The sequence below is a fragment of the Rhinopithecus bieti genome, unplaced genomic scaffold, assembly GCF_001698545.2.
Source record: "Rhinopithecus bieti isolate Rb0 unplaced genomic scaffold, ASM169854v2 scaffold_11966, whole genome shotgun sequence".
In the NCBI taxonomy this organism is placed as follows: Eukaryota; Metazoa; Chordata; class Mammalia; order Primates; family Cercopithecidae; genus Rhinopithecus; species Rhinopithecus bieti.
In genome coordinates, this window is record NW_016807254.1 from 1,374,772 (window position 1) to 1,401,424 (window position 26,653).

The following is a 26,653-nucleotide window of genomic DNA, read 5'->3' on the forward strand; positions in this document are numbered from 1 at the left end:
AAAAAAAAAAAAAAAAAAAAAAAAAAAAAGAAAATATCCGGATAAATACAAGTACAAGGAGACACAAATGAAATATAATTATAAGAAATATACATATATAAGAAAATTACAGGACATACATTGCATATAAAAGATATTAAATATATTATGCCCTCTATATTACATTAAATATTTGTTACATATAATAATTATATCTATTAACATATATTAAATCATTAAAAACATGTATATTTGGAATTTTTCAATATTGAATAAAGACACTGAGCTACAGATTTAGGAGGCGCAATGAATTCAAACAGAGCGAATATTAAGGTAACCAAAATGGACAAAGAAAAAAATCTCAAAAATGGAAAAATAAAATTATATTTCAAGGATCAACTTAAGCCAGGAAAGCTAGAATACAATAAAATATATTTACAATGCAAAAATTGCAATACAAATGGTAAGTCTATACCTCAAATAGACACACACACATACGTATATGTGTTTGTGGGTATGTGTGTGCCTGTGTGTATTATAACCATACTTAAGCATATAATATCTGAAAAATTCATCACCAAAAGACCTACAATAAAGGAAATACTAATAGATATTATTTGGGCAGAAGGAACATTGTAGATGAAAGACAAAATAAAGAGCAATGGAAAATTTATACTGTATTATTACAGAATACTACTACTAGTGGTATAGTCATATTATCTATAGCAACCTAAAAGAATAGAAAAATAATATGTAGCTGGTAAATACAAGAGGAAAAATGAAATAATTTGAAACCTCAGTCAAACCAAATAAATAAAGGCAAAAAGAAAAAAACAGGCAGAATGAACAGTATAAAAAATAATAAGAGAGTTTGTTTAATCTCAAATATATCAATGATTACATGAAATTAATGATTATAATTAATTGCTAATGATGAATAGCTGCAAATCAAAGCTAGAGTTTGTAAGCCAGTCCAGATAAAGCAATAACAAAATCATCAAATTTTCGTGTTACAAAAAAGAGACAAACTGGAAACAAAATTTGTAGAAATATTTTAAGTAAAAAAATAGAGGCTGGGCGCGGTGGCTCACACCTATAATCCCAGCACTTTGGGAGGCAGAGGCAGGTAGATTCAAGGTCAGGAGTTTGAGACCAGCCTGGCCAACATGGTGAAACCCTGTCTCTACTAAAAACACAAAAAATTAGCCGGGCATGGTGGCATGCGCCTGTAATCCCAGCTACCTGAGAGGCTCAGGCAGGAGAATTGCTTGAACCCAGGAGGTGGAGGTTGTAGTGAGCCGAGACAGAGTGAGACTCTGTCTGAAAAAAATAAAATAAAAAAAAGACAGAAAAGAAAAGATATGTCATGTGAACACTAAACTAGTGGTTCTCAAAATGTGGTCCAGAGACCTCCCAGAGACACTTTTAAAAGTTCTGTAAGGTCATCACTGTTTTCGTAATAATTCCAAAATGCTATTTGCGTTTTTCACTCTCATTTGATCAAGAGAGTATAGTGGAATTTTCCAGAGGCCACATGACTTGTGATATTATAGCAAATTGACTGCAGAGGCAAATATGAGAACCCAGATGTCTTGTGTTAAGTCAGCATTAAAGAGATTTACAAAAATGTGTAACAATACCCTTCTTCTCACTATAACTCTTTGTTTAGAAAACAGAATTAACCTTTATAAATTTTTTTGTGAATCCAAAGGTTTATTATTTGAAATTCTAAATGAATTAATAAAACATAAAAAATTTTGTTTTCTTTGAATACTTGACAATATTGCTAGACATAACCCATACAAATAAGTTATTTGAGAGAGGTCCTCAGTAATTTTTGAGAATGTAAAACAGTCCTGCATCTAAAAGAAAGCTCATTTAATTATATAAGACACAGAAGGCTAAAGCAGAAAGCTTTACAACCTATGAAAAGCGACATTTTAAAATAATGAAACTGGTCAATTTAACAGAAACATGTAACAGTTAGAAATTTGCAAGTACCAAATAGCATGCCCTCAAAAACATTTAAAGTAAAAAAAATAAGAATAAAAAGATTGAACTACAATAATCATGAGAGTCATTGCTAATATTATCAGTACCACCCTTAATCAAGAGGCAGGTGGTATAACAAAAATATGTAGGTTCTGAAATAGGCCGTCCTGAGTTGTGAAAAAACAGGTCTACTCCCAAACTAGCTATTTGAAGGTAGACAAGTTACTTAACTTCTCTGAGCTTCAGGTCTTTTATTTATAGAGTGAGGGTGACTTCATCTCATTAGGAGGATTTAAAATAATATTTTAAAGTAGTTTATACAGGATTTTCACATGATAGCTACAAAAAAAGATACCTATTATTATTTCCCAATAATTATTCTTAATAAAACAAGGAGTTTAAAACTATAAATTTGTGGTGACCAAATAAGGCTTCAGAGAAGGGTGAATTTGGAGTCAAACATTAAAGGAGAAAGAGAATATTAATATACATTCCAAAACTCTATTTACCAACTGATTAAACAGTAATTGAATCCATAAATGCACTTGGATGAAGTGGGGGTGGTTCTAGATGTGAATGAAGTTAAAGTAGTTGCTACCCTTCATCTTTAATCTTTTTTTTTTTTTTTTTTTTTTTTTTTTTTTTTTGACAAGGGTCTCACTCTGGTGCCCAGGTTGGAGTGCATTGGTTGATCTCAGCTTACTCAGCCCTTGATCCCCCAGGTCAAGTGATTCTCCCATCTTCTGCCTCTCAAATAGATGGACCTACAAAACATACACCACCCCACCTGGCTATTTTTTGTTTATTTCATTTTATTTTTAGTAGAAATGAGGATCTCATTATGTTGCCCAGGATGGTCTCAAACTCTTGGTCTCAAGCATCTGCCACGCTTGGCCTCCCAAAAAGTGCTGTGATTACACGGTGTGAGCCCACCATGCCGTCCCTAATTTTACAAACTCTTTATTGTCATATAAAGGCTGACAACTGAGCAAAATAAACTTATAGCAAGTCCTACTCTTAGGATACCATTAATTCCTGTAACGTCTCTAAGAAAATTATTCTTTCCCAGATAAAATATCTGATATTTCTTCCCCTGCCCCATTCAAAATAAAACAACCATAGCCACAAAAATATGAAAGGAGCCTTTTCAAAGGACTTAAAATATAATACAATAAAGACTTGCCTAAATATTGTTTAGCTTACTGGTTAAATATATTTTTAACAGTCTTTAAAAGATTTTCCTAGATCTCAACAAAATAAACTTAAGCCAAGTGTGTTTCCTCTTCAAAGCTCATGCCCATGGGCAAAATTAGCTTTCAGCCATACTTTCTACACATATCTATCTTCAAATAAATTCTCCCACAGAAATGAGCCAATGGTCCTAATAAAACATTCCCTGCAACAGCGGGAGAAAATTCTGTAAGGAACAGCAAAACTAAAAATGTTAATTAGCTGGAGGTTTTCCCACTGGAGATCAGCCACCTTCAGTGTTCACTTATTGCCATGTCCTGATGGTTTTTCATTCACACGTACAAATATACAAAGTTGCATTTGAGATTTTTTAATTTTATCAAAAGTACTTCAGGATTATATATGTTTGTTTAGAAAGAGTAATACTGAAACAGGAATCAGGAAACTTGGATCCCAGCCTACCTCTGCCATGAGTTACATGAAAAACTATGTGGGTGTTTTTTCATCTGTAAACTAAGCAGCCTAGACTCATGAGATAACCTAAGATCCCTTTTTAGCACTAAGCATTGATGTTGCCCTTCAAAACTAACAAGTAAGCTAGCACCACCTAGTTTTGGACTCCAAAAAACAAAAAATCAGGGAACAGGTAATAGTGGAAAAGATTCTTATAAGCAAAATGTCTAGAGAGTTCTCTTTATTTTTTCCTCCAATGATTTCAACGACAACATTTGAACAGCAAGAATTATTCCAGGCACTATGAGCCACGACAATAGCAATCAAGCCTTGTGAAAATGTTGAATTATATCCTAATCTTTCATATTTATGAAACTAGTGGTCAATTTTACCAGAAAGCAATATTTCTAGAAATAAATAGGAAAAAAACTCTTAGTACCTCTGCTATTTACCAATGATAATTTTTAGGATATATGATGTGAAATTTATGATTGACACTATATTGCTTCAATTAAAGAAATGTTTTTTTCAGATTAAAGTTTTCGTAGAGACAGAAATATCATGAACAAGAATATTAAAATAATCATTACTATTACATGTTAGACATTATATTTATAGTTTTTTTTTTATTCAATATTTAATAAAAGAAATAATTTACTCAATTCCATAAATAGAGAGAGGAAAATGTATATCCTATGATATTAAAGTCAGAGAGTCATTTGTTATGGGTGGAAAAAGTCAAGATAAATATTTATTTTGTTTATTGGCTACATCCCAGAAATATTTCAGTGCTGCCAAAAGCGTTATACATATAGGTATCAATAATTTTTTCATTGTGAAAAATATCAAAATCATTACATTTGTTCAGCATAGTTTTAATGATGTATAAAAATAGTAATATCTTTAATTATTTAAAATGTATATTTTAATTAAAGAAGTGAAGAATAGAACAATAAGTAATTTAAAACAGGCAACTAGGGATAGACTCGCTGAGATTTCAAATCCTGTCCTCTATCATTTACTAGCTGTGTAATTTTAGATAATTTACTTTTACCTTCTTAATGTCTTTCGCAGTTTTCTTTATCTGGTGGGGTCAGAAATTTTTTTTTTCACCCCGAGACAAGGTTTCCTTTGGTACGCGCCAGCCCGGAGTGGCAGTGGCATGATCACAGCTCACTGCAGCCTCAACCTCCCAGTCTCATGGAGATCCTCCCAACTCAGCCTCCCGAGTAACTGGGAATCAGGAGATGTGCCACATGCTCCAGTGGTACAGTGTGGATATTTGTCCCTGATCTCATGTTGATATTCTAATCCTCAATGCTGGAGGTGGGGCCCTGCTGGTAGGTGTTTGGATCATGGGGAATGGTCATCAGGGCTTGGTGCTGTCTTGGAGATAGAGTTTCACATAGATCCGGTCCGTTAAAAGTATATGGTAACAATCCCCACCAACCGACCACATTCTGTTCCATTGCCCCCCGGCGCAAGGCCGGGCCAGCCCCCGGCCCCGGCCAAGAAATCCTAAGTCCTCTCTAGAAGGCAAGCAGATGTCAGTACCGTGCTTCCTGTAAAAGCTTGCAGAACCATGAGTCAATTCAACCTATTTTCTCTTATCTAGTTTGGGTATTTCTTTGGTAGCAACGCATAATGGCCCTAATAAACCTGGCTAATAAAAAGAAAATGGTTAGGCGGCGGGCGCAGTGGCTCGCTGGTAATCCCAGCACTTTTGGGAGGCCGAGGACCCGGGCGGAATACCCAAGTTCAAAAGGAGGAAAATCGAAGAAACCCATCCCCTGGCTTTACACGGTGAAAACCGTCTCTACTAAAAAAAAATCACTAGCCGGGCGAAGGGTGGCGGTGCCCTGTGTCCCAGCTACTCGGGGAGGCTGAGGCAGAGAATGGCGTAAACCCGGGAGGCGGGAGCTTGCAGTGAAGCTGAGATCCGGGCCACTGCACTCCAGCCTGGGCGACAGAGCGAGACTCCGTCTCAAAAAAAAAAATAAAAAATAAAAAAATAATAAAAATAAAAAAAAATAAAAATAAAATGTAGAGACAGGGCCCCACTATGTTGCCCAGTTTGGTCTTGAACTCCCAGCCTTAAGTGATCCTCCCTCCTTGGCCTCCCAAAGTGCTGAGATTATAAGCGTGAGCCACTGTTCCCAGCATAAAACATTTAATAGTACCTAACTCATGCCAGTGATGTGAAAAGCAAATGAGTTAATTTGTATAAAGCACTTAAATACCTGTTGGTAAGAAAGTTATTATTATATAATACTAAATTGTATTTTTATGTAAATGTATAAAATAACTTTTCAAATATGGATTTATTCAAAATTAATTTAGCTTCAAAACTTTCTGCTAGAAAGTTAATGAAATTCAACACAAATTAAGATAAACAAAGACAACTAGATTTTAAATTATAAATCCCCTATTTTTCATTTGCTTTGGCTATTATTTTAAAACTAACTCAAAATAATAACGCAAAGTACTAAAGGTTTTCCATGAACCATTTCATAAACTTTAACAATCATGTGGCAATATTCATTCAATATTTTTTTTCCACATCTCATAAAGAAAACACAGTTTTACCAATTTTGCCATAAATTTACTTATGGGAAATTTCAAAGGACAACATGAAAGATTTTCTTATTTAAAATTGGTCATAAAATAGAGTAGAAGGATATTACCAGAAGCTGGGAAAGGTAGTGAGGGGCTGGGAGGAAGTGGAGATGCTTGCTTAATGTATTAAAAACAGAAGGAAAACAAAAATCAGAATGAATGAATAAGACCTATTATTTGATAGCACAACAGCATGATGATAGTTAATAATAACTTAATTGTACATTTTAATATAGCTAAAAGACTGTAATTTGATTGTTTGTAGAAACAAAGGATAAATGCTTGAGGAGATAGATACCCCATTTTCCATGATATGATTATTTCACATTGCATGCCTGTATCAAAGCATCACATGTATCCCATAAATATATACACCTACTATGTACACACACACACACAAAATAAAATAAAATTGGTATGAATATTTCACAGCATATTTTATTTTACAACTGCATAGTTTAATTAGAATGGAAAACATTCATAACTAATTTCAAATAAATTGCCTTTAAAAGACTGAAGTATTCACTGTTCTCATTCACTTAAATGCAAATAGTCTCAACCAAATAAATATGTACATTATTATTAAAATAATAAATAAATATTTATTATTTTCTAATAAAATAAGAGAGTTAACATTACATATTAATTACTGTGATAACTATAGCACAGTAAGAACTAGAAACAAATTAAACTTGAAACTATCAACGTGAAATATTGTGGTATTGCTTCCAATTTTATTCACCTCCTTAAGAAATATTATAGCATGGAATAATAACTCACTAACTTATAAACACAAATCTATCTTTGTGTCCCTTCGTAAGAGTTCTTAGCATCAATATATCACTGAAAGACAAAATCTATGCTTTTCACTTAGCTCAACCAGAATCTCTAAGCAGTTCCTGAAGATGAAAAACAGACTCCAACTGCTCTTCAGAACATCTACTTTCTCATGTATACTATTCTCACACTCAATAAATACAGTGTTTTCATTGTACCCAACAGACACCAAAGAAGTTTTTTACCTTGTTTGCTCTGTATTGCATGCACAGAGATACCTCAGGTTCATCAATTAATACTATGGCAGTTTTCACATAAATCTTGCTGATATCCTATCCCAGAAAATCCATTACTTATAAAAAAACTTCCATACAGCACTGCTGCCAATGAAAATGAAGCAAATGGGAATTCAAGCATTTCTGTTTTACAAACAGCCTTTTTTTCTTTTTAAAGTTTGCTTCGGTGTGTGCCAATATAGTAACATACATTATCAATGCACTTGCCTTCACTCCAACAACAACAAAATTATTTTAAACTAAAATTTTAAAGTAAAAATATTTGTGTCAAAACTATCAACATTTCCATATAGGAGAAGTCATAATAATCCCAAAGCAGCAGCAAAAGAACGTGGGCAAATAAACACATTAAAGCATATTATATATTATATTTTCAAAAGTGTGCCTTGAAATGTTTGCAAAATAAAGATTATTTTGTGAAAACAGCTATATTTTACCCATATTTTAAAAAGTATAGGAGATGATGGTGACCGCCTAGATCCAACGCTCCCAATACTTCCTCTAGAAATCCATAAAGAGTAACAAAATAAAAAATAAACACAACTTACAATTCCAGTGTAAGTGGGAGATAAGGAAATTACAATCTGAATTTTTTGTAACTGAGGTAATAGGTATCTGGGACCAACATAATCCAGTTGGAATCCAGACTTGTGCAAGGGATAAGAAGTAGAGGTGCCCAAGTGATGGCAGACCCTCTGTATTGTCAACAAGGTTTTCTTCCAGAAAGAAGGAATATCCTGAGTAGGATGAAGAATTAAGACCAAATATATAAGGTGAATTAATAAACGCAAGTGGTTATAGCTTATATGAGAAAAAAATTTAAACTTGGAGCAAAAAATAAAACCTAAATCTATACTGTATAAAAATAAATGTCTAAACTTAATTCAAAAGGTTAAAAATAAAAAAGACGGCCAGGTAGGCAAACACAGATAAAAATAAACTATATCAGACAAGGTAGAATTTAGTTTCCAAGATATTAAAGAGAAAATGAAGGAAACAACAGTCAAAGCTAAAATTTACAGTAAGGATAAGGCACTTATAAAATTGCATGGCAGCAACATTCACAAAACAGAAACCAAAGGATTTACCAAAAAAAAAAAAGGCTGATTAATAACAAATCAATAGCCAGCAAATTCACAATAACTCAACTTCCTCAGTCCAAAGTAAATCAAACAAACAGAACACCTTAAGAAAAATTATCAGTAAGGTAGATCTTATACATATAAAACAAATTCTTTATCCCAATAATAAAAACAAAACCCTGCCTCCTTTTCAAGTACATCTAAAACATTCTGAAAATTGACCACATATTAGATTAGCAAGAGAGCCAAAATAAGTTCCAAAAGAGAAATAGCACAAAATTATTCTCCAGCTATAAAGCAATAAAACTAAAAGAATCAACAAAAAAATGACCTTTTATATGGAAATTTTAAATCTTAGATAAAAGATTTTTAAAAACTCTAAAATTATAAAAATGATGAAAATATCTACATGTCAGAAGTTACAGACTAAGCACTGCTCAGAGGAAATCTATAGATTTAAGTATTTATATCAATATGATAAAAAAATTTAAAAATAATTGAATTAAATATTTAACTCAAAACAGAAAAGACAGCATAATAAACAGAAAAGAAAAAGTCAAGAAAGTAGTATTATCACGCATATGTGGTAAAAGTACTAAACGGCAAAGATATGGTTTGGTTGTGTCCCCACCCAAATCTCACCTTGTATGGTAATAATCCCCACATGTCAAGGGTAGGCCAGGTGGAGATAACTGAATCATGGGGGAAGTTTCCTCCATACTGCTCTTGTGGTAGTGAATAAATCTCACAAGATCTGGTGGTTTTACAAATGGGAGTTCCCCTGCGCCAAGTCCTTTTGCCTGCCACCATGTAAGATGTCCCTTTGCTCTTGCATTGTCTTCCTCCATGATTTTGAAGCCTCCCAGTCATGTGGAACTGTGAGTCCATTAAACCTCTTTCCTTTATAAATCACCCATTCTCGGGTATGTCTTTGTCAGCATCATGAGAATAGGCACAATATATATAAAGGGATTCTGACACTATCTTCCTAAATTATTGGTATCTTTTGGCTCATTGATACAAATGGCAGAAAATTAACCTGAAGATATATCTGACCAAATATGAAATTAAGTAGATGTTATATTCATTATGGTAATGTGGAAGATAGGAAACCATCCAATATCCATCAGCAAGGCAAAAATGGGAAAACTCTGGTCATTTCACACAACAGAAAATTAAGTAGCTATGGAAAAAGAATTATAAATTTTCATAATAAGTTGTTAAGTGAAAAAAGCAAGATAAAGAACAGTACTTAAAATATGCTACATTTTGTGAGAGGATTAGCATACATACATGTATTTCCTTAGATATGTGCAAATATATAGATGCACACATATATATGTTTTACATATTAGGTATATACATATTACACAAAAATTCCACATATAAAAGTAAACAGGAGAGAAGAGTGAAAAAGACAGGAACTAAAGCACAGTATCTTCAGTATGCTTTTTTCATGTAGTTTTCATTTTGGAATCATGAATCTGTGTTACATATAAAAGTTAAACACAATCAAATGGGAAAAGTGAATTAATTTATCAAATTAGTAGAAAACTAAATTATCAAATTTATAACCTACTCCCAAAGATAAAATATTTCAAATGATTTTATAACATACTATTTTAATCATATCTGTTTGGGATAGTGCAAGGACAAAAAATGTAAAGAAATCTTAAAAAAATTACTATTGACAATAAGTTATACTGTCAATAGTTATAGTGGCATTGTTGTTTTGAAGCTATTTTATGGATAAGATATGGCATGTGGTTATAATAATGTTGCCACAAACCATGGAATATAGTGGAAGAAAATATGAATACAGCTGTAAGTCTAAAGCATATTTGCCATCCTCAATTCAAGTTCACAAAACAATTAGAGTATCAAAATGAATAACAGAGCAACTGACTAAAATATTCTGAGCTATAAAAATGTATATTTTCATAAGAATATTGAGAGAGAGAGAGAAAGGTAGAACAAGTAGTAAAACAAACTAAATAAACAAACCAAAAACAAGTTAGCACCACTGAAAGTAACTAGGGTCACTAAGACTTTAAGAGTTTGTAATACAATAGTAAGCATTTAGCCCTGACTTTGTGCTACAAACCATTTCGGGATAACAAAATAGTTCTAACTGATTAAAGAATTCCAGCTTAAAGGCTATGGAAGAAATGATCAAATAGAAAACTCACGAATTATATCCTCTACTGCATTAATTGATCCAGGTCATATTAATCAATGGATGAACATTAGATGAAAGGTTGATGGCGAACTTTATAATGGAGTGCTTAGGCTATCGTCAGCTATACCCAACACTCAAGTGTAGCATCACTAAAAGTAAACTGTCAAATACTGTATGACTGCTGATGTAATCAAATATAAAGCACAGAACACCACCTATGAAGAATTCCTGGCAAAGCAGTTTACTTCCGAATTTAATCAAACCTTTTTTAACTAACTTCAATTTATAGAAAATACAGGGTTTAATGAAACAATTTCAATAAAACTAAAAAAAGTAAATGGACAAAGCCTGAGGCAGGACATTCCATAAGACAATTCACACAGGTTCTGCAACAAATCAATGGAGGGGGGGAAAAAAAGCCGTGAGGACTGCTGCAGATTTAAAGAGACTTCAAAGTCCTAGATAAATGTAATATATACTCATTACTGATATTATGATTCCAATAAACCCAGACACTTAGGAAATTAGAAAAATTTGATTATGTACTATCAGTTGATACAAGGATTCATTATTAATTCCATTAGGTGTTATAATGCACTGAGGTTAAGTAAGAGAGGGCCATATTATTGAAAATTGTCTCCTGAAGCATGAAGGAATGGAATTACATGGTCTGGGGATCTGCTTTATGAAAGAAAAAATGAAATCAAAACCCCAAAAAAGTAAAGATGAAGCAAATGTTTAATATAACTAATGGTTATATGGAATTTCCATGTATTATTCTACATTTATAAATGTTTGAAATTTTCCACAATAAAAAGAAAAGAAAAAACAAAACATACACAGAGAAGCAAAACTAATAGTAGAACCAAGACTAAACACAGAAATTAAGCTTACTACTGTTCCCCTATCTATGCCCATTCTACTCTGATATTTCAGTCTAGATTAGACTTTCTAATGATTATAAGATTGAAAAGGTGGACAGTATGGTATCCTCTGGGAGCCCAATATTTCAGCCATTTGTACCATATCAAAGTAAAGTGTTAATCCAGTTCCCAACTTTTTGGCAATCCTTGATTTTTCATTAACCATTATTAACCCTCTACCAAGGCCCTTGAGAATTTCATAATGAATAAAATAATAAAAAACAATAGAGGAATTCAAGCCAGGAGGTGAATAATACAATTTTTACTTCAGAATCACCATGCTGACAACAATGCAGAAGTAACTTGAGTCGCATTTCAGTGGGTAGAAGAGGGAAGTTGGGTAATAAGAGGTGAAAGCAAACATAAAACATTCTTTCTTTCCCAAAACTTGACAATAAAGGGGAAGAAGAGAAGGGAGGCAAAGACAGAGCTCAATGTGAGGTAAAAGTAAATGTTTTTTTGTTTTGTTTTGTTTTTTGTTTTTATTTTCATTTAGAAATGTGAGAGAAAGGGCACAGCAATAGAAACACTTTGACAGAAGGCTGACGAAAAATAATGGAGTAAGGTCCAGAAGGGCTGATGGGAATATTTATAGAAAATAGGACTAGTTGACTGTAGTGGTACATATCTGTAGTCCCAGCTACTCAGAAAACTGAGGTGGGCAAATCCATTGAGCCCAGGAGTTTGAGACAAGCCTGGGCAACATAGCAAGACCTTATAAAAAAAATAAAAATAGATAAATAAATAAAAAATAAAAGATAAACTTGAGTCCACAAAAAAATTGCTAAAACAAAAAAATAAAAGGACTGGTCTTTAAGTAAGAAAAGGGATTTTAATTGCTACCTATATAAATTATAAGACATAAGGAAGGAAGTCAATATAGTTACATAGATATGCAGATATAGCTCTGGAGGGACTGAGAAGTTTAGGGAGATTCAGCCTGAAGAATCTTTCATGTAGTTTTAGCAACTTTATCTGAAGAAGGAAAGATTAGTCCAAGTGATGTATGTAGCTAATGAGAGTGGTGACGAAAAAGGTTTACCAGCAAACAGTTACAACAACTGCTGAGGCATTTGGGAAGCATAGGATCCATAAAAATATCAAGGCACAATATCAAGGTGTTATATTCCCGTAGAGCTCAGATCACTATTGGATGTAGGAAAAGAAACAGAGAAGCATATATACTAACTTGGGGGGCTGCTAACAACTACAGAGTTGCCAGTGGTGGGAGAGCATATTCCCTTTATAGACATTAAAAATAATTGTATTTTTCTAATCTCGATTTTAAAAGTATAATATAAATAAAATATGCAGATTTGTGATGGCGGCCTACTCTTAAAAATGAATAAATAAAACAAAATAAATTATGAGAAATAAATATTTAAATATTAAAATTTCATTGTGCTTACCAATTCGAGTAATTTTGTTATGTGAAAGTTCAAGACATTGAATATTAGTGCAGCCATCCAAACCATGAAGAGAAGTCAGTTGATTTTTATTAAGAAGAACAACACAGAGATTTTCCAAATTTTCACAGTCAATAGCCTCAATACGGTTTTCCTGAAGCAAAGAACAAATGCAATTAGTTTTACTTCAATGGCTTATTAATTAAATATTGAAAGCTTTCAAAAAGAGGAAAGATGAGACAGGATCTCCAAATTAATATCTGAATCTTTAACTTCTAAGATAACCCTGAAAACTGTTATACTATTTTGATGAAAATATTAAGTAAACTAATAAATAATTTTTAATGTATTAAATATTATTGTTTTGAAACACAGAGGATAACAAAGTATTTTAAACAATATAAATTTTAAAAAGTGAATATATTGTCATTCTTGTTTCTCCCATCTTGAATGGGAATGGCTACTGTTGGTAATCAAGCCGTGTGTCACCATTGTATGTGGGGTGGCAGTAGATAATTTTTAATTTTAGATTGCAGATATCTGAGTTGAGCGGGCTTCACCTCAGTGGATGCATCCAAGGAACTGAACCTAATGAGCCACCTCTTCACCTGGATCTGATTTAGATGGGAAAAGCCTGTGCTTCAAGCTTGAGCCCGATGCCTTAAGTTAATGATACTTTGGTGTATTTGGGATATGAACGTATTTTGCATGTGGGAAAGATGTGAATCATTATAAGCCAGAGGATAGATTTTAATAGACTGTTACTTTGGTAGCTCCCAGTAAACATCAGAAACCAATATTCACATATGCATACAGTCCCCTTCCACATGACCTCAGGGCTTAGCCAATAAAACATTAGCCAACATGATGTAAGCAGATGTTTTATAAGCACTTGCACACTGCAGCATGTCTTTTAGGTTCTTGAGATTCTGCTCTTGAGAAATACCCTACAAACACCCTGGAAAGAAGCCCCAGATAACAGAGAGATTCCCATCTTCCAGACAATTCTGCCAAGGCAGCAGACATATAAGGTAAGTGATTTAGGACATTCTAGCTCTAGCTTCCATCTCACTACAGTTACATAAGAGACCCAGTAAATACAATAAAAATCAGAAAAAATGCCCAGCCAAGTTTAGTCACAATTAATGGCCCACAGAACCATGAACAAATAAGATGGTTGTTGGTTGAAACTACTAAGTAATATAGTCATTTGTTGTGCAGCAAAAGTAATGAAAACCATAACCATATTAGCTACAAAAAGAGATAAGTCATTTTAGGTCATATCATCCAATAAACTTCCCTCTCTGCTTCTCAAAACTTTACCACACCACTTGATTTCTTCAGGCTCTGAGTTACAGGTTAGTTTAGTAATTGTTTCTTCAAAAGTGTCATTTCTCAAATGTAAACATAAATCCATTTTACATTTTATTATAAAATAAATAACAGTAGGACAGAGAGCATACCTGTGCATCAATGTACTTAAGATTTTTACAATTACTCAGGCTGTGCAAAGAAGTTAATCCACAACGTTGAAGGGATAGAAACTGAAGATTTGTACACTCTGCCAGTGTAGAAAGAACACAGCCTGGCAAATCTTGAAATGTAACTGTTGTAACCTAGAGGAATCAAGAAAATTGGAGTGCACAGTGTTATTTAACAAAACTGAATATAAACAACATTAGCCTTACAAAACTGTTTAGAAAATTCATTTAAGAAAAGTAATACTAGGCCGGGCGCGGTGGCTCAAGCCTGTAATCCCAGCATTTTGGGAGGCCGAGACGGGTGGATCACGAGGTCAGGAGATCGAGACCATCCTGGCCTACACGGTGAAACCCCATCTCTACGAAAAAACACAAAAAACTAGCCAGGCGAGATGGCGGGCGCCTGTAGTCCCAGCTACTCGGGAGGCTGAGACAAGAGAATGGAGCAAACCCGGGAGGCGGAGCTTGCAGTGAGCCGAGATCCGGCCACTGCACTCCAGCCTGGGCGACAGAGCAAGACTCCGTCTCAAAAAAAAAAAAAAAAAAAAGAAAATAATACTATATGTTGAAGCCTACGTTACTAACAACTCAATTTGCTAAGCTATCTGGTCTCTTTTGTTCCCCACATACAAAGACAAAATATTGCAATCATCTATGACAAATTCAAGCCCAAAGGTAAGATACATAAATGCAACAACCTAATCATGTATTAGCTCATTCCCTGTTTTCTGCCAATTTTGATTTTATAGTGGTATGGACTTCAAATTATACTATACAGCTATAGTAACCAAAACAGCATGGTACTGGCATAAAACAGACACACAGACAAATGAAACAGCACAGAAAACCCGAAAACAAATTTATACATCTACAGTGAGTTCATTTTCGACAAAGGTGCCAAGACCATACATTGGAGAAAGGATAGTCTATTCAATAAATGGTGCGGGAAAACACTGGATATCCATATGCAGAAAATGAAACTAGACCCCCATCTCTTACCACACACAAAAATCAAGTCAAAATAGATTAAACATACTTAAATCTAAGACCCCAAACTACGACACTGATAATATATATTTTTTTAATTGGGGAAACTCTCCAGGACATAGGACTGGGCAAGTATTTCCTGAGTAATACCCTACAAGCACAGGCAACCAAAGCAAAAATGGACAAATGGAACTGCATCAAGTTACAAAGCTTCTGCACAGCAAAGGAAACAATCAATAAAGTGGAGAGACAGTCCACAGAAAGGAAATAATACTTGCAAACTATCCAGCTGACAAGGGATTAGTAACCGGAATATATAAGAAGCTCAAACAACTCAATAGGAAAAGTCTCATAATCCAATTGAAAAACGGGCAAAAGACCTGAATAGATATTTCTCAAGAAAACATACAAATGGCAAACAGTCATATGAAAACGTGCTCAACATCACTGATCCTCAGATAAATGTAAATCAAAACGACAATGAGGTATCAACTCACCCCAGTTAAAATGGCTTATGTGCAGAAGTCAGGCAAATGCTGGAGAGGATGTGGAGAAAAGGGAACCCTCCTACATTGTTGGTGGGAATGTGAATAAGTACAGCCACTGTGGAGAACAGTTTGGAGATTCCTCGAAAAACTGAGCTACCATATGTTCCAGCAATACCACTGCTAGATATATATCCGAAAGAAACGAAATCAGTATGTCGAAGAGTCATCTGTATCCTCAAGTTTATGGCAGTACTCTGCACAATAGCCAAGATTTAGTAGCAACCTAAGTGTTCATCAACAGAGAAATGAATAAAGAAATAGTACATATACACCATGAGGACTATTCAGCCATCAAAAACAATGACATCCTGTCATTTGCAACAACATAGATAAAACTGGAAGTCGTAGGCCAGGAGTGGTGGCTCATGCCTGTAATCCCAGCACTTTGGGAGGCTGAGGCGGGTGAATCACAAGGTCAGGAGATCGAGACCATCCTGGCTAACATGGTGAAACCCCGTCTCTACTAAAAACACACACACACAAAAGCTGGGTGTGGCAGTGTGCGCCTGTAGTTCCAGCTGCTGGGGAGGCAGGAGAATGGCCGGGAGACAGAGCTTGCAGTGAGCCGAGATCGGGAGCTTGCAGTGAGCCGAAACCGGGAGACAGAGACAGAGCTTGCAGTGAGCCGAAACCGGGAGACAGAGCTTGCAGTGAGCCGAGATCGCCCCACTGCACTCCAGCCTGGGCAACACAGCAAGACTCTGTCTCAACAACAACAACAAAATGGAAGTCATTAAGTGAAATAAACCAGGTATAGATAGACAAACTTCATATTCTCCCGTATTTGTGGGAGCTAAAAATTAAAAGGATTGAACTCATAGGATTAGAAAGCTGAATGATGGTTACCAGAGGCTGGAAGGGTAGTTGGGTGAGGTTGAGGGAAGTGGAGATGATGAATGGGTACAAAAATATAATAACATAAATGAATATGATCTAGTATTTGATAGCACAATAGGGTGACTAAAGTCAATAATAATTTATTGTACACTTTAAAATGACTAAGAGTATAACTGGATTATTTGTAACACAAAGAAAGGGTAAATACTTGAGAAAATGGATATACCCCCCCATCTACCATAATGTGATTATTATGCATTATATGCCTGAATCAAAATATATCATGTATCCCATAAATATATATACCTACTATGTACCCACAAAAGTTAAAAATTAGATTAAACAAAATCATTAGCTTTTGTAGGATTTTCATAGCTTGAGGTTTTCTATGTAAGTCTTTCATCTATCTTAAATTTTTATGGGAAATACTCTCCTTTATGTCACCTTTGGCAAATAATTTACGGCTAAGTCCTCAAAAGCAATTGCAACAAAAACAAAAATTGACAAGTGGGGCCTAATTAAACTAGTGAGCTTCTGCACAGCAAGAGAAACTCTTTAAAAAGTAAACAGACAACCTACAGAATAGGAAAAAAAATATTTGCAAACTATGCATTGGACAAAGGTCTAATATCCAGCATCTACAAGGAACTTAAATCAGCCAGTAAAAAATAAAAATAAAATAACCCCATGAAGAAGTAGGCAAAGAACACGAACAGAGATATTTTGAAAGAAGACATACACGTGGCCAACAAACATGTGAAAAAATGCTCAACACCACCACTTATCAGAGAAATGCAAATAAAAACCACAATGAGATACCATCTCTCACCAATTAGAATGGCTTTTGCTAACAAGTCAAAAAAGAGTAGATGTTGGTGAGGTTACAGAGAAAAGGGAACACTTGTTCATTGTTGGTAGAGATGTAAATTAGTTAAGCCACTGTGGAAAGCAGTTTGGAGATTTCTCCAAGAACTAAGAACTGAACCACCATTCAACCCACCAATCTCATTACTGGATATGGATCAAAATAAATAAATAAATAAATAAATAATTCTACCAAAAAGACACATATACCAGTATGTTGATCGCAGCACTACTCACAATACCAAAGACATGGAATCAACCCAGGTACTCATCAACAGTGGATTAGATGTTAAAAAAAAAAAAAAAAAAAAAAAGTAGTACATATATAGCCTAGAATAATATATAGCCATACAAAATGAAATTATGTCTTTTTCAGCAACATGGTTGCAAGTGGAAACCATTATCCTAAGCCAACTAACACAGAAACAGAAAATCAAATACCACATATTCTCATTTATAAGTGGGAAATAAAAATTAGGTAAACAAGGACATAAAGATAGGAACAACAGACACTGGGGAAAACAAGAAGGGGTGAAAGAAAGGGGACAAGAGTCGAAAAACTACCTATTGGGTACTGTGCTCACTACCTGGGTGACAGGTTCAGTCATGCTCCAAACTTCAGCATCATGCAATATACCTTTATAACAAAGCTGCATTTGTACCCTTGTACTTAAAGTTAAAAATCATTAGCTTGATAGGAATATTCTTGTGTATGCCATACTTAAAATTATAAAAATATTATATTAAAATTAGAAGCATTATTATTTCAAAAAACATTGAAAGAGTACAAAATTTTAGAATGCAGTAACTCCTCTTTGTATGGAACATTTCCTGTGCATTAAATTAAACTAAAAGTTTTAAATTTACATATTTATGTAAGTAAATTGAAGGACCATGTGTTCATGGTGATATAAAGAAAGGAATTAGTCCACTCTGTTTTAAGTAACAAAAGCAATAATTAAAACTTCAGATAAATAAGACTTCTTTTTTTTAGAGACGGAGTCTCGCTCTGTCGCCCGGGCTGGAGTGCAGTGGCCGGATCTCAGCTCACTGCAAGCTCCGCCTCCCGGGTTTACGCCATTCTCCTGCCTCAGCCTCCCGAGTAGCTGGGACTACAGGCACCCGCCACCTCGCCCGGCTAGTTTTTTGTATTTTTTAGTAGAGACGGGGTTTCACCGTGTTAGCCACGATGGTCTCGATCTCCTGACCTCGTGATCCGCCCGTCTCGGCCTCCCAAAGTGCTGGGATTACAGGCTTGAGCCACCGCGCCCGGCCCTCTAGACTTCTAGTTTCAAAATCATTTTAAGAATTATTCATAATCTAAAGCAATTTTGAAATAAATTTATTTTTAATATTTTTTTCAGAAAGAAAATGTACTCATCAATTTGTATGGAGATAAATTCTATGTACTGCCTAGTTAATCTGTAACAAACGGATATAAATTCTATAATTGGAAAACTGGCTCTACACTAAAAATGAAAACATTATTTAGAATTGAGCACTTAAAAATTGAAAATTCAACAATTACAACTGTATAGTAACAAATACTACTCAACATTATAATTTATATTATTCAGCATGAGTTAGTAACATGTTGCTTGCAAACAAATATACAACCACCATTAAGTTCTAGTTATTTATGATGTGGCAATTTCTGTCCTTTAATCTTATTATCTATTACAGAAGTAACTGCTACAGTATCCCTGTTAGTGGTATTTATTTTTGAATATGAGGAGCTTCATATTTCCTCCTTTAATTGAAGCCCTTTTCATTGAACATTGAAAAAAATCTTTATAGTATAGCGATATATTCCCTACTCGACCACAGATTTTTTCCAAATATATGGGATCAAAATAAATTTTTGTATTAATTTTGTATTAATTTTTGTATTAATTAATTTTGTATTAATTATAGGGACAAGCGCCACATATATCAACCACTTTATGCTTCAAAATTAAGGTCAATATAGAATTAGTAATCATATGTGTTCATTACTGTACAGTCAACTTGAAAAACAGAAATTGGAGCACAATGGGTGTTGGGTAAATGTTTCTTAAATAAATAAATGAATGAACTTCCCTAGCCTGTGGCAAAACTCAACTATATTTATAGCACTCATACTTCCTTTTTCTTATAACGAATTATGTAAAACATTTGAAAAGTTATTCTTTCAGACTCTCATGACTTGAGAATGAACTATTCCACCTATAGAAGCTATGAAACACTCATTATATTTTAATAACAGATTCCAAATCAATTTTCTACTTAATCATCTGTACTTTCCCAAATCCTTTATGGCTCATTGTACATAAAATTCCCTAACACAGCAATATACTTTTTAGAGATTTTATTCTCAATTATTCTTGAGTTCAACCTAAGAAGTGTCACTCATCTATGGTAAATGTAATTACAAAAGTAATGCAAGCAACAAGTCTTTTTTTTTTTTTTTACTTTTCAGAACATTTGTCCAGTGGTCCAATCTCAAATCTATTTGGCAGGGAAAATAATATTGTTTTAAAATCAGCTGCAAAGGGACTGAGTCCAAGGTTTGACTACTGGCTTGAATAGAACAGCTACAAAATAATTTCAGGTAAGTCATGTATCATTCCAATAGCAGTTCATCACAATTTACTTTGTATAAGAGAAGTGAGACTTCTTGATCTAAAAGTTAATATGCAGCTAAAATATTATTATTCATGTATGGTATAAAGCAATATTTAAAAATCCTTAAGCTCAATGCCCTTTTTTGTGGTGGTTATTACTTAACACAAGTTACCATTAGTAGCAAACTGCGAAAAATAAAAGAGAAAATAGTTAAAACATTTAAAATTAAAATAAAATATATTCATTACCTATAATTATTGCTCTTTAGTCTTCTCTTCTGAGATATTACTGCATATAACCCAATGGTCTAGTATTTTCAACTTTATAAGTTTTTTGATGAAACAAGCTATTAAGCAGCCCTCAAAAACAATCCATTTGTCCTTCTCTTTGCTTGCTTGAGACCCACATTTAACAAGTGATATTAGAAGTCCTGGGCCATGTTCATTACATACAGCATTTTAAAACTCAACGATCCTATATAATAGATATTGCTCTTCTAGTTTGTGAAAGACAAAACTGAGGCTCATACAGGTCAAGCATTTGCATAAGGTGACACAGCCAGTAAATGACAGAAATAAAATTAGAAACAGTCTTAACATAGAACTTCGTAGTCTAATAAACTACACTTCAATAATTTTACATTAATTTCCTCTTCAGTCAATAGACTTTATCTAAACTGTGAAACTGGTAGTAATGAGGAGATAAGATTAACATTCAATTGCAGTTCTTTTTTTTTTATTATGCTTTAGGTTACATGTGTACATGAGATACATGTGCAGAAGGTGCAGTTTTGTTACACAGGTATACACGTGCCCTGTGCCATGGTGGTTTGCTGCACCCATCAACCGGTCATCTACATTAGATATTTCTATTGGAATTCTGTATTCATCCATTTATTCATCCCCTCAGCCATCAATCCTATAATCAGGTAATGAAAGTCATTACAGATTGCTCCTGTAAGATTGTTTAACGTAGAATTTTTTAAAAATTTTATGATGGTGTGATATCAATAGACATTTAGTTGAAACCATACTTCAAATTTTGAATTTTGATCTTTTCCCAAGCTAGCAATATAAAGTATGATAATCTCTCACAATGTCAGGCAATGGCAGGGAGCCGCAGCTTCCAGTCAGCCACACGATCATAAGGGTAAACAACAAATACCCTACAGTGTACCATGTTACCAGATGATTTTGCCCAGTTGTAAGCTATGGAGGTTTTTCTGGATGTAACTTCATTGTAACTTGAGGAGTATCTTTATTTGCCTGGCAATGTGTAAAGAAGTATGAACAAAACAAAGATTTGACTTATGTCTTGAAGTCTCAAAGTAAGAGATTAATGTAAGCAAAATGAACGCATTACTGGCAGACAATAAACTTATTCTAAGCTTATCTCCAGAACGACATCCCAAGGGTGGTGGTGAGTGGTCAGGATAAGGACAGAGATCTGAAGCTAAAAGATCAGAAGGTCAAAAAGAAAGTGAGCCATGGATCAGTAGTAACAGTGGTGAATAAAGGCACCATAGTAAGCTATCTACCAAACAGAATCTTTACAGGAGTTGTCTGGTAACAAAAGGGATATTTTCTTAACACTTTGGCATCTATATGGCACATTCACGTGTATTTTTCATCTTTATACTGTCTATTTGATGCTTCAAAGCCAAATTAAAAGCTTGAGATAGTTGCTTTAAGAAGTGATGAGAGGATTATGGTGCCCTTTAGAACCCTGCTACTCAGATTAGTCCATTCACCAGCACCAACATCATCATTTAGAATCATTGCAAGAATGGAGGATGGGTGGATCACCAGACCTATTGAATCAGAATCCACATTTCAACAAATCTTCAGGTATTCTATAGATTTTAAGTTTGTCAGGCCTTGCTCTGAAAAGTAAAATAAAGTTAATTATCATTTTATGTAAATTGACAAGCGTTTGAAAGAAGGAACAGAGAGTGAGCTGGAGAAGAAATGCCAAGGAGAAAGAGATTCACACACCTTAACTTCCTTCTCATTGGACAGAACAGATACCTACAAAAAAAGGGAGGAACACTACTGTTTCTATAACTTCATTTTCACTTTTGAAGCAAGTACACTGTAGGCATGAAGCCATCACTCGTGCCTAGCTTTAACAGATATTCACGAGGAAAATTAAATAATTGCTAATGTTATCATATTGGAAGGCCTGCAGCAATATGTTAGAGAAAGAAAAGTGCTAAAACATGATTGCAGAGATAACATGCTCAAGGAAAAAACTAGGGAAGAGCAGATGAGAGATTCTATATGTAGCTCTACAGACCTGATAGATGTGGCAAATACATAACCTAGGAAATAAAAGACACTTAAAAGTGTATGTCCCAGTTCTCATCTCTTATATTGCTATTTCATATACCACAAATCTCTTCAAAATCCCACTATTTTATTATTCTCTCACAGGATACTCTGAAGTCTTATTTACAGCAATTCTCAAGATCCATAATGTATTTATGTGTGTATTTATTTGTTTAAGCTCCGTAAAGGAAAAGACTGAGTTTTCTTTGTTTTTATTTAGTCTACCAATAAATATTGATCATCTTATTGGATAGATGAATATTTGCTGAGTGAATAAACAAAATAATGTTTACCTATTAATATGATTGTTCCTTTTCCTAGACATCTGTCTAGCAAGAAAGTCTATCAAGAAATTAAATAAACTTTATGGAATACATTTGACTTTCAGGCCTTAGATAAATATATGTATTTTAATCATAAGTCCTTTCTAGTGTTACACTATTTAAAATATTATTTTCTTTTTCCATATGTTTGTTAGTTTCTGTGTCTTAATTTTGGTTGAAACAATGTTCTCCATAACCATATAAAATTAGTAACATTTGATGACAACTATTTTACATTTCAGACATACAGGCACCACCTTTAAAGAGCACACAACTAAATAATTGTTTCTAGATAGGAATTCTAGGGTCTGCTATCATGCAAGCCCTTCTTTCACAACAGTGGTCATGCACAGGGAATCCATTTTATTCCAAAAGGAGTCACTAGGTGGTGTGGTGGCTCAAGTCTAAAGCAAACTTCTGTTTACTTAGGAGTTTCCTACTATAATTCTAACCCTAACTTTCTGTATGCTTCCATTCTTAGAGGTTTAAATAATGACTGTAGGGCCCTTGAACATAGGCTTCAAGATATTAAAAAATATAAATCAAAGCTGTTTATAGACTGTCACTTAGGGAAGATGCCTTGAAGTATTTTAGTTGAAATATATTCCCTCCCGAATGGGGTAATACTTCATTCCTAACTTTATTAAACAAGAGAGACAATTCTTGTATACAAAATAATTTTTTCTAAGATCTGAAAAGTTACATTTTAAAGAGCTAATTGGAATTAAATATGAAAAAGTATTATAAAATTAGAAATACCTGCTGTAAAGTATCCCAAGGGCCACATCGAAGAATTTTCAGTTTATCCAAAGCGGGTGTCATGTTGGCTGGGCATTTCACAGGTCTCTTTCTTCTAACAATTTTCTTTTGTTGATTTTGCTTGAAAATTTCAAGCCAAGGTTTAAATGATTTTATCCAGGCTAGTCTCTTTTCTTCAATAGAATATAGAAGTGTTGACTCTGGTACAGAGCAGGTCATGCTTTCAGGTTTAGGTCCATTTTCAGGGCATTTTTCTGAAATTTTTCTAATCTCAGATTTAAGAGAGTTTACTTCTTTAGGTACCATGGAGCTTTCTGCATTACAATCACTCAAGTCTTCACAAGGAGCATGTCTACCTAACACATAATCTTGGCTATTTCTTTTGCCTTCTTTATTTATCATGGTATCAGTTGTGTTAAAAATCACAATGCCACTATTCCAAGCATTGTCTTTAGGGTTCTCCTCAATTTCCTTGACTTTTGAATAAATTTCTTTTTCTTGTAATATTACGTTTTCTCCTACATCTTCGGAATTTTCTGATGTTAGTGAGAGTGATTTTTGCTTCATTGAAATAATTAAAGTATCCTTATCTTTGTATAATAATCCATTCTGTTCTTGTATCTCTTCTTTTCTACTTTTGTATCTTTTTCTGCTGATTATCTTTGATTATTTTCTGTGCTTCACTGGTTTTCACTTCATTGATTTCTTGGTTATGTTCTAATATTATCTGGGTTTTTGGTCCCATATTCTCATTTATGACATGTTTCATGATTTCTTCTTTTTGTGCATCAGACTTTAATTCTTGCAGTGGAAACTGTTCTTTCAGATTTCCTTTTAGACCAGAGTCTCCCAATTCAGTTTTGTTATTTACATTTTCATATTTTCTTTCTTGCTTGACCCATTCTTCTGAACATTGTTTTTTTGCTAGGTTTTTATTTTTTTCTTCCATTTTAAAATCTGCCAGAACTGTTTGGCTTGATATAGATTCTTTTAATTGTACTTGTATTGATTCTTTTAATATAGTCTGTCTATCTATATTTTCTTTCATATTTGATTCCTCAGCTAACCAAAGGAGAACATCTTCCTGCTTCTTTAAATTTTCATCCACTAGATTTTTGGCTATATCACCCTTATCATTTGAAATATCTTCAAGACTTAAATGTTTGTTATTATATCCTCTCTTCTTTAATGCACTACTTATTATTAGCTGTTGGCTTGCATCTTCTCTTAATCTTATATTTTCCTTGATTATTAATTGCTCTCTTTTTTGTTTCATAATATTCTTTTGTCTTCATATTCTTTTCTCTCCTTTTCCTTTCCTCTTCCTTTTGCTTTTTTCTCTCTTCTTTTATCCTTTGTTCTTCCTCTAATCTTTTTCGAATTTCTTCCTCCTTCTGTCGTATTTTTGCTTCCTTTTCCTTCCACTCTTGTGCTTTCCTTTTCCTACTTTCAATTTGCTCTTTAATAATTGGGCCATATTTTTGATAGGCTACAAATGCTTTATATTTAGCTTGAATTTTAACAGCTGCATTATTCTGCTGTTTTAACAAACAATTTTTTTCTTTTTCCTGTTGGTCTTTAAATCTTGTCCTTTCTTCTTCCATTTGTAAATGCAAGTTTTTAATATACTCCTAAAACAAAGTAAGATACATGGTAGTCAGCATAAACTAAACATGAGATGTTACTAAAATGTCATCTGAAATATAGATTGAAAACAAATACTAAAACTGACGTCTTAATAAAGTTTCTAAAAAATTTATTTAGAGAAACTAAAGTCATTTATCTTAAAGGGTATACTTTTTTAATATTTAGGAGATTGAATCATGTTGTTAAGTTGATACTCTAATGTTATATGTATTCTAAGCCACCCAGATATAAATTGGAGATTTCCTTGAAGATAGAAAACATAAAATCAAAAAGACACAGAATAAGCAAACAAACAACAACAACAAAAGGGAAACCACAGGCTAAAAACCACATAGAAATAAAGGACTTCAAACTTTCTGGAAAGAGAGTTCTGATCAAGAAGACTCAGCTAGTACTGAGACTGCAAAAACAGGAATTATTTTGTGAAACTTATGATACCAAGAAAGTCAGATAGTCCCTACATAAAAACAATATCCAGAACCAGCCTACTCACATATCTTACCCCTTCTCAATGACCAAAATAGTTGATAACCACATACTACTTTATTTAATGAAATATTTAGAGTTAGGTGAGAAAATATTATTTTTACTACAGTCCTAAACCAAAAGTAAGCAGATCAACAAAATTAAGAAAATATCTACAGGAAACTAACCAACAGGATATGAGACTATATTTTAATCAGCAGAAGGAAGAGCCAATTTCTGAGAAAATCGAACTATTAAATAAACTAGATAAAAATTTAAATAAAGATATTTTAGAAAAAATATTTAAACAGGAATAACCTCATATTTCAAGTGTTCAAATAAAAACAACTCACTTAAATAATCAAAATAGAACGGCTGGACAGATGATTACTTAAAAAAAATTCAAAATTAGACGTTTTCCCCCAACAACAAAATGATAACAAAGATAAAAATGGTATGTCAGAGGTAAAGAAGATTAACACAGAAACTCCAGCACATGACTATTAGGAGTTCCTGAATAAAGAACTGAGAAAAACTGAAGGGACGAAAATAATAGAAAAATACGTTTTCTTAAAAACAACAACAAAAAGCCACAGGAGAAAGACCGAACATTGCATGCACACATACACAACACACTTAGATAGATGCTAGCAATATTTCAGAACTCTAAGGAATGTAAGCTGTTAGTTTTACTGTGCTCTTTTTTGATAATATGTCTTTTTTCCTCTGGATGCTTCTAACACTTTATTTTTCCTTTGTCTTGAATTTGAATAACATTATCTAATTCCAAGGTGTGATTTTCTTTGTATCTCTCCTCCTTGGGAATTGTGTATCATATTTGAAAGTAGGGATTATTTTCAGTTTTATGACTGCCATATCTTTTTTTTTTTTTTTTTTTTTTTTTTTTTTTTTTTTTT

General features: G+C 33.6%; 1 protein-coding gene across 1 annotated transcript in view; it reads right to left on the minus strand.

Moving 5' to 3' along the window:
• The window catches only part of LRRIQ1 (leucine rich repeats and IQ motif containing 1), a 238,671-nt gene that overhangs the window by 189,370 nt on the left and 22,648 nt on the right, over positions 1–26,653 (minus strand). Inside the window, 5 exon segments of the mRNA XM_017880705.1 lie at positions 12,898–13,048; positions 14,358–14,510; positions 23,625–24,258; positions 24,260–24,913; positions 24,915–25,255. Of these exon segments, the coding sequence (XP_017736194.1) occupies positions 12,898–13,048; positions 14,358–14,510; positions 23,625–24,258; positions 24,260–24,913; positions 24,915–25,255 (1,933 nt within the window).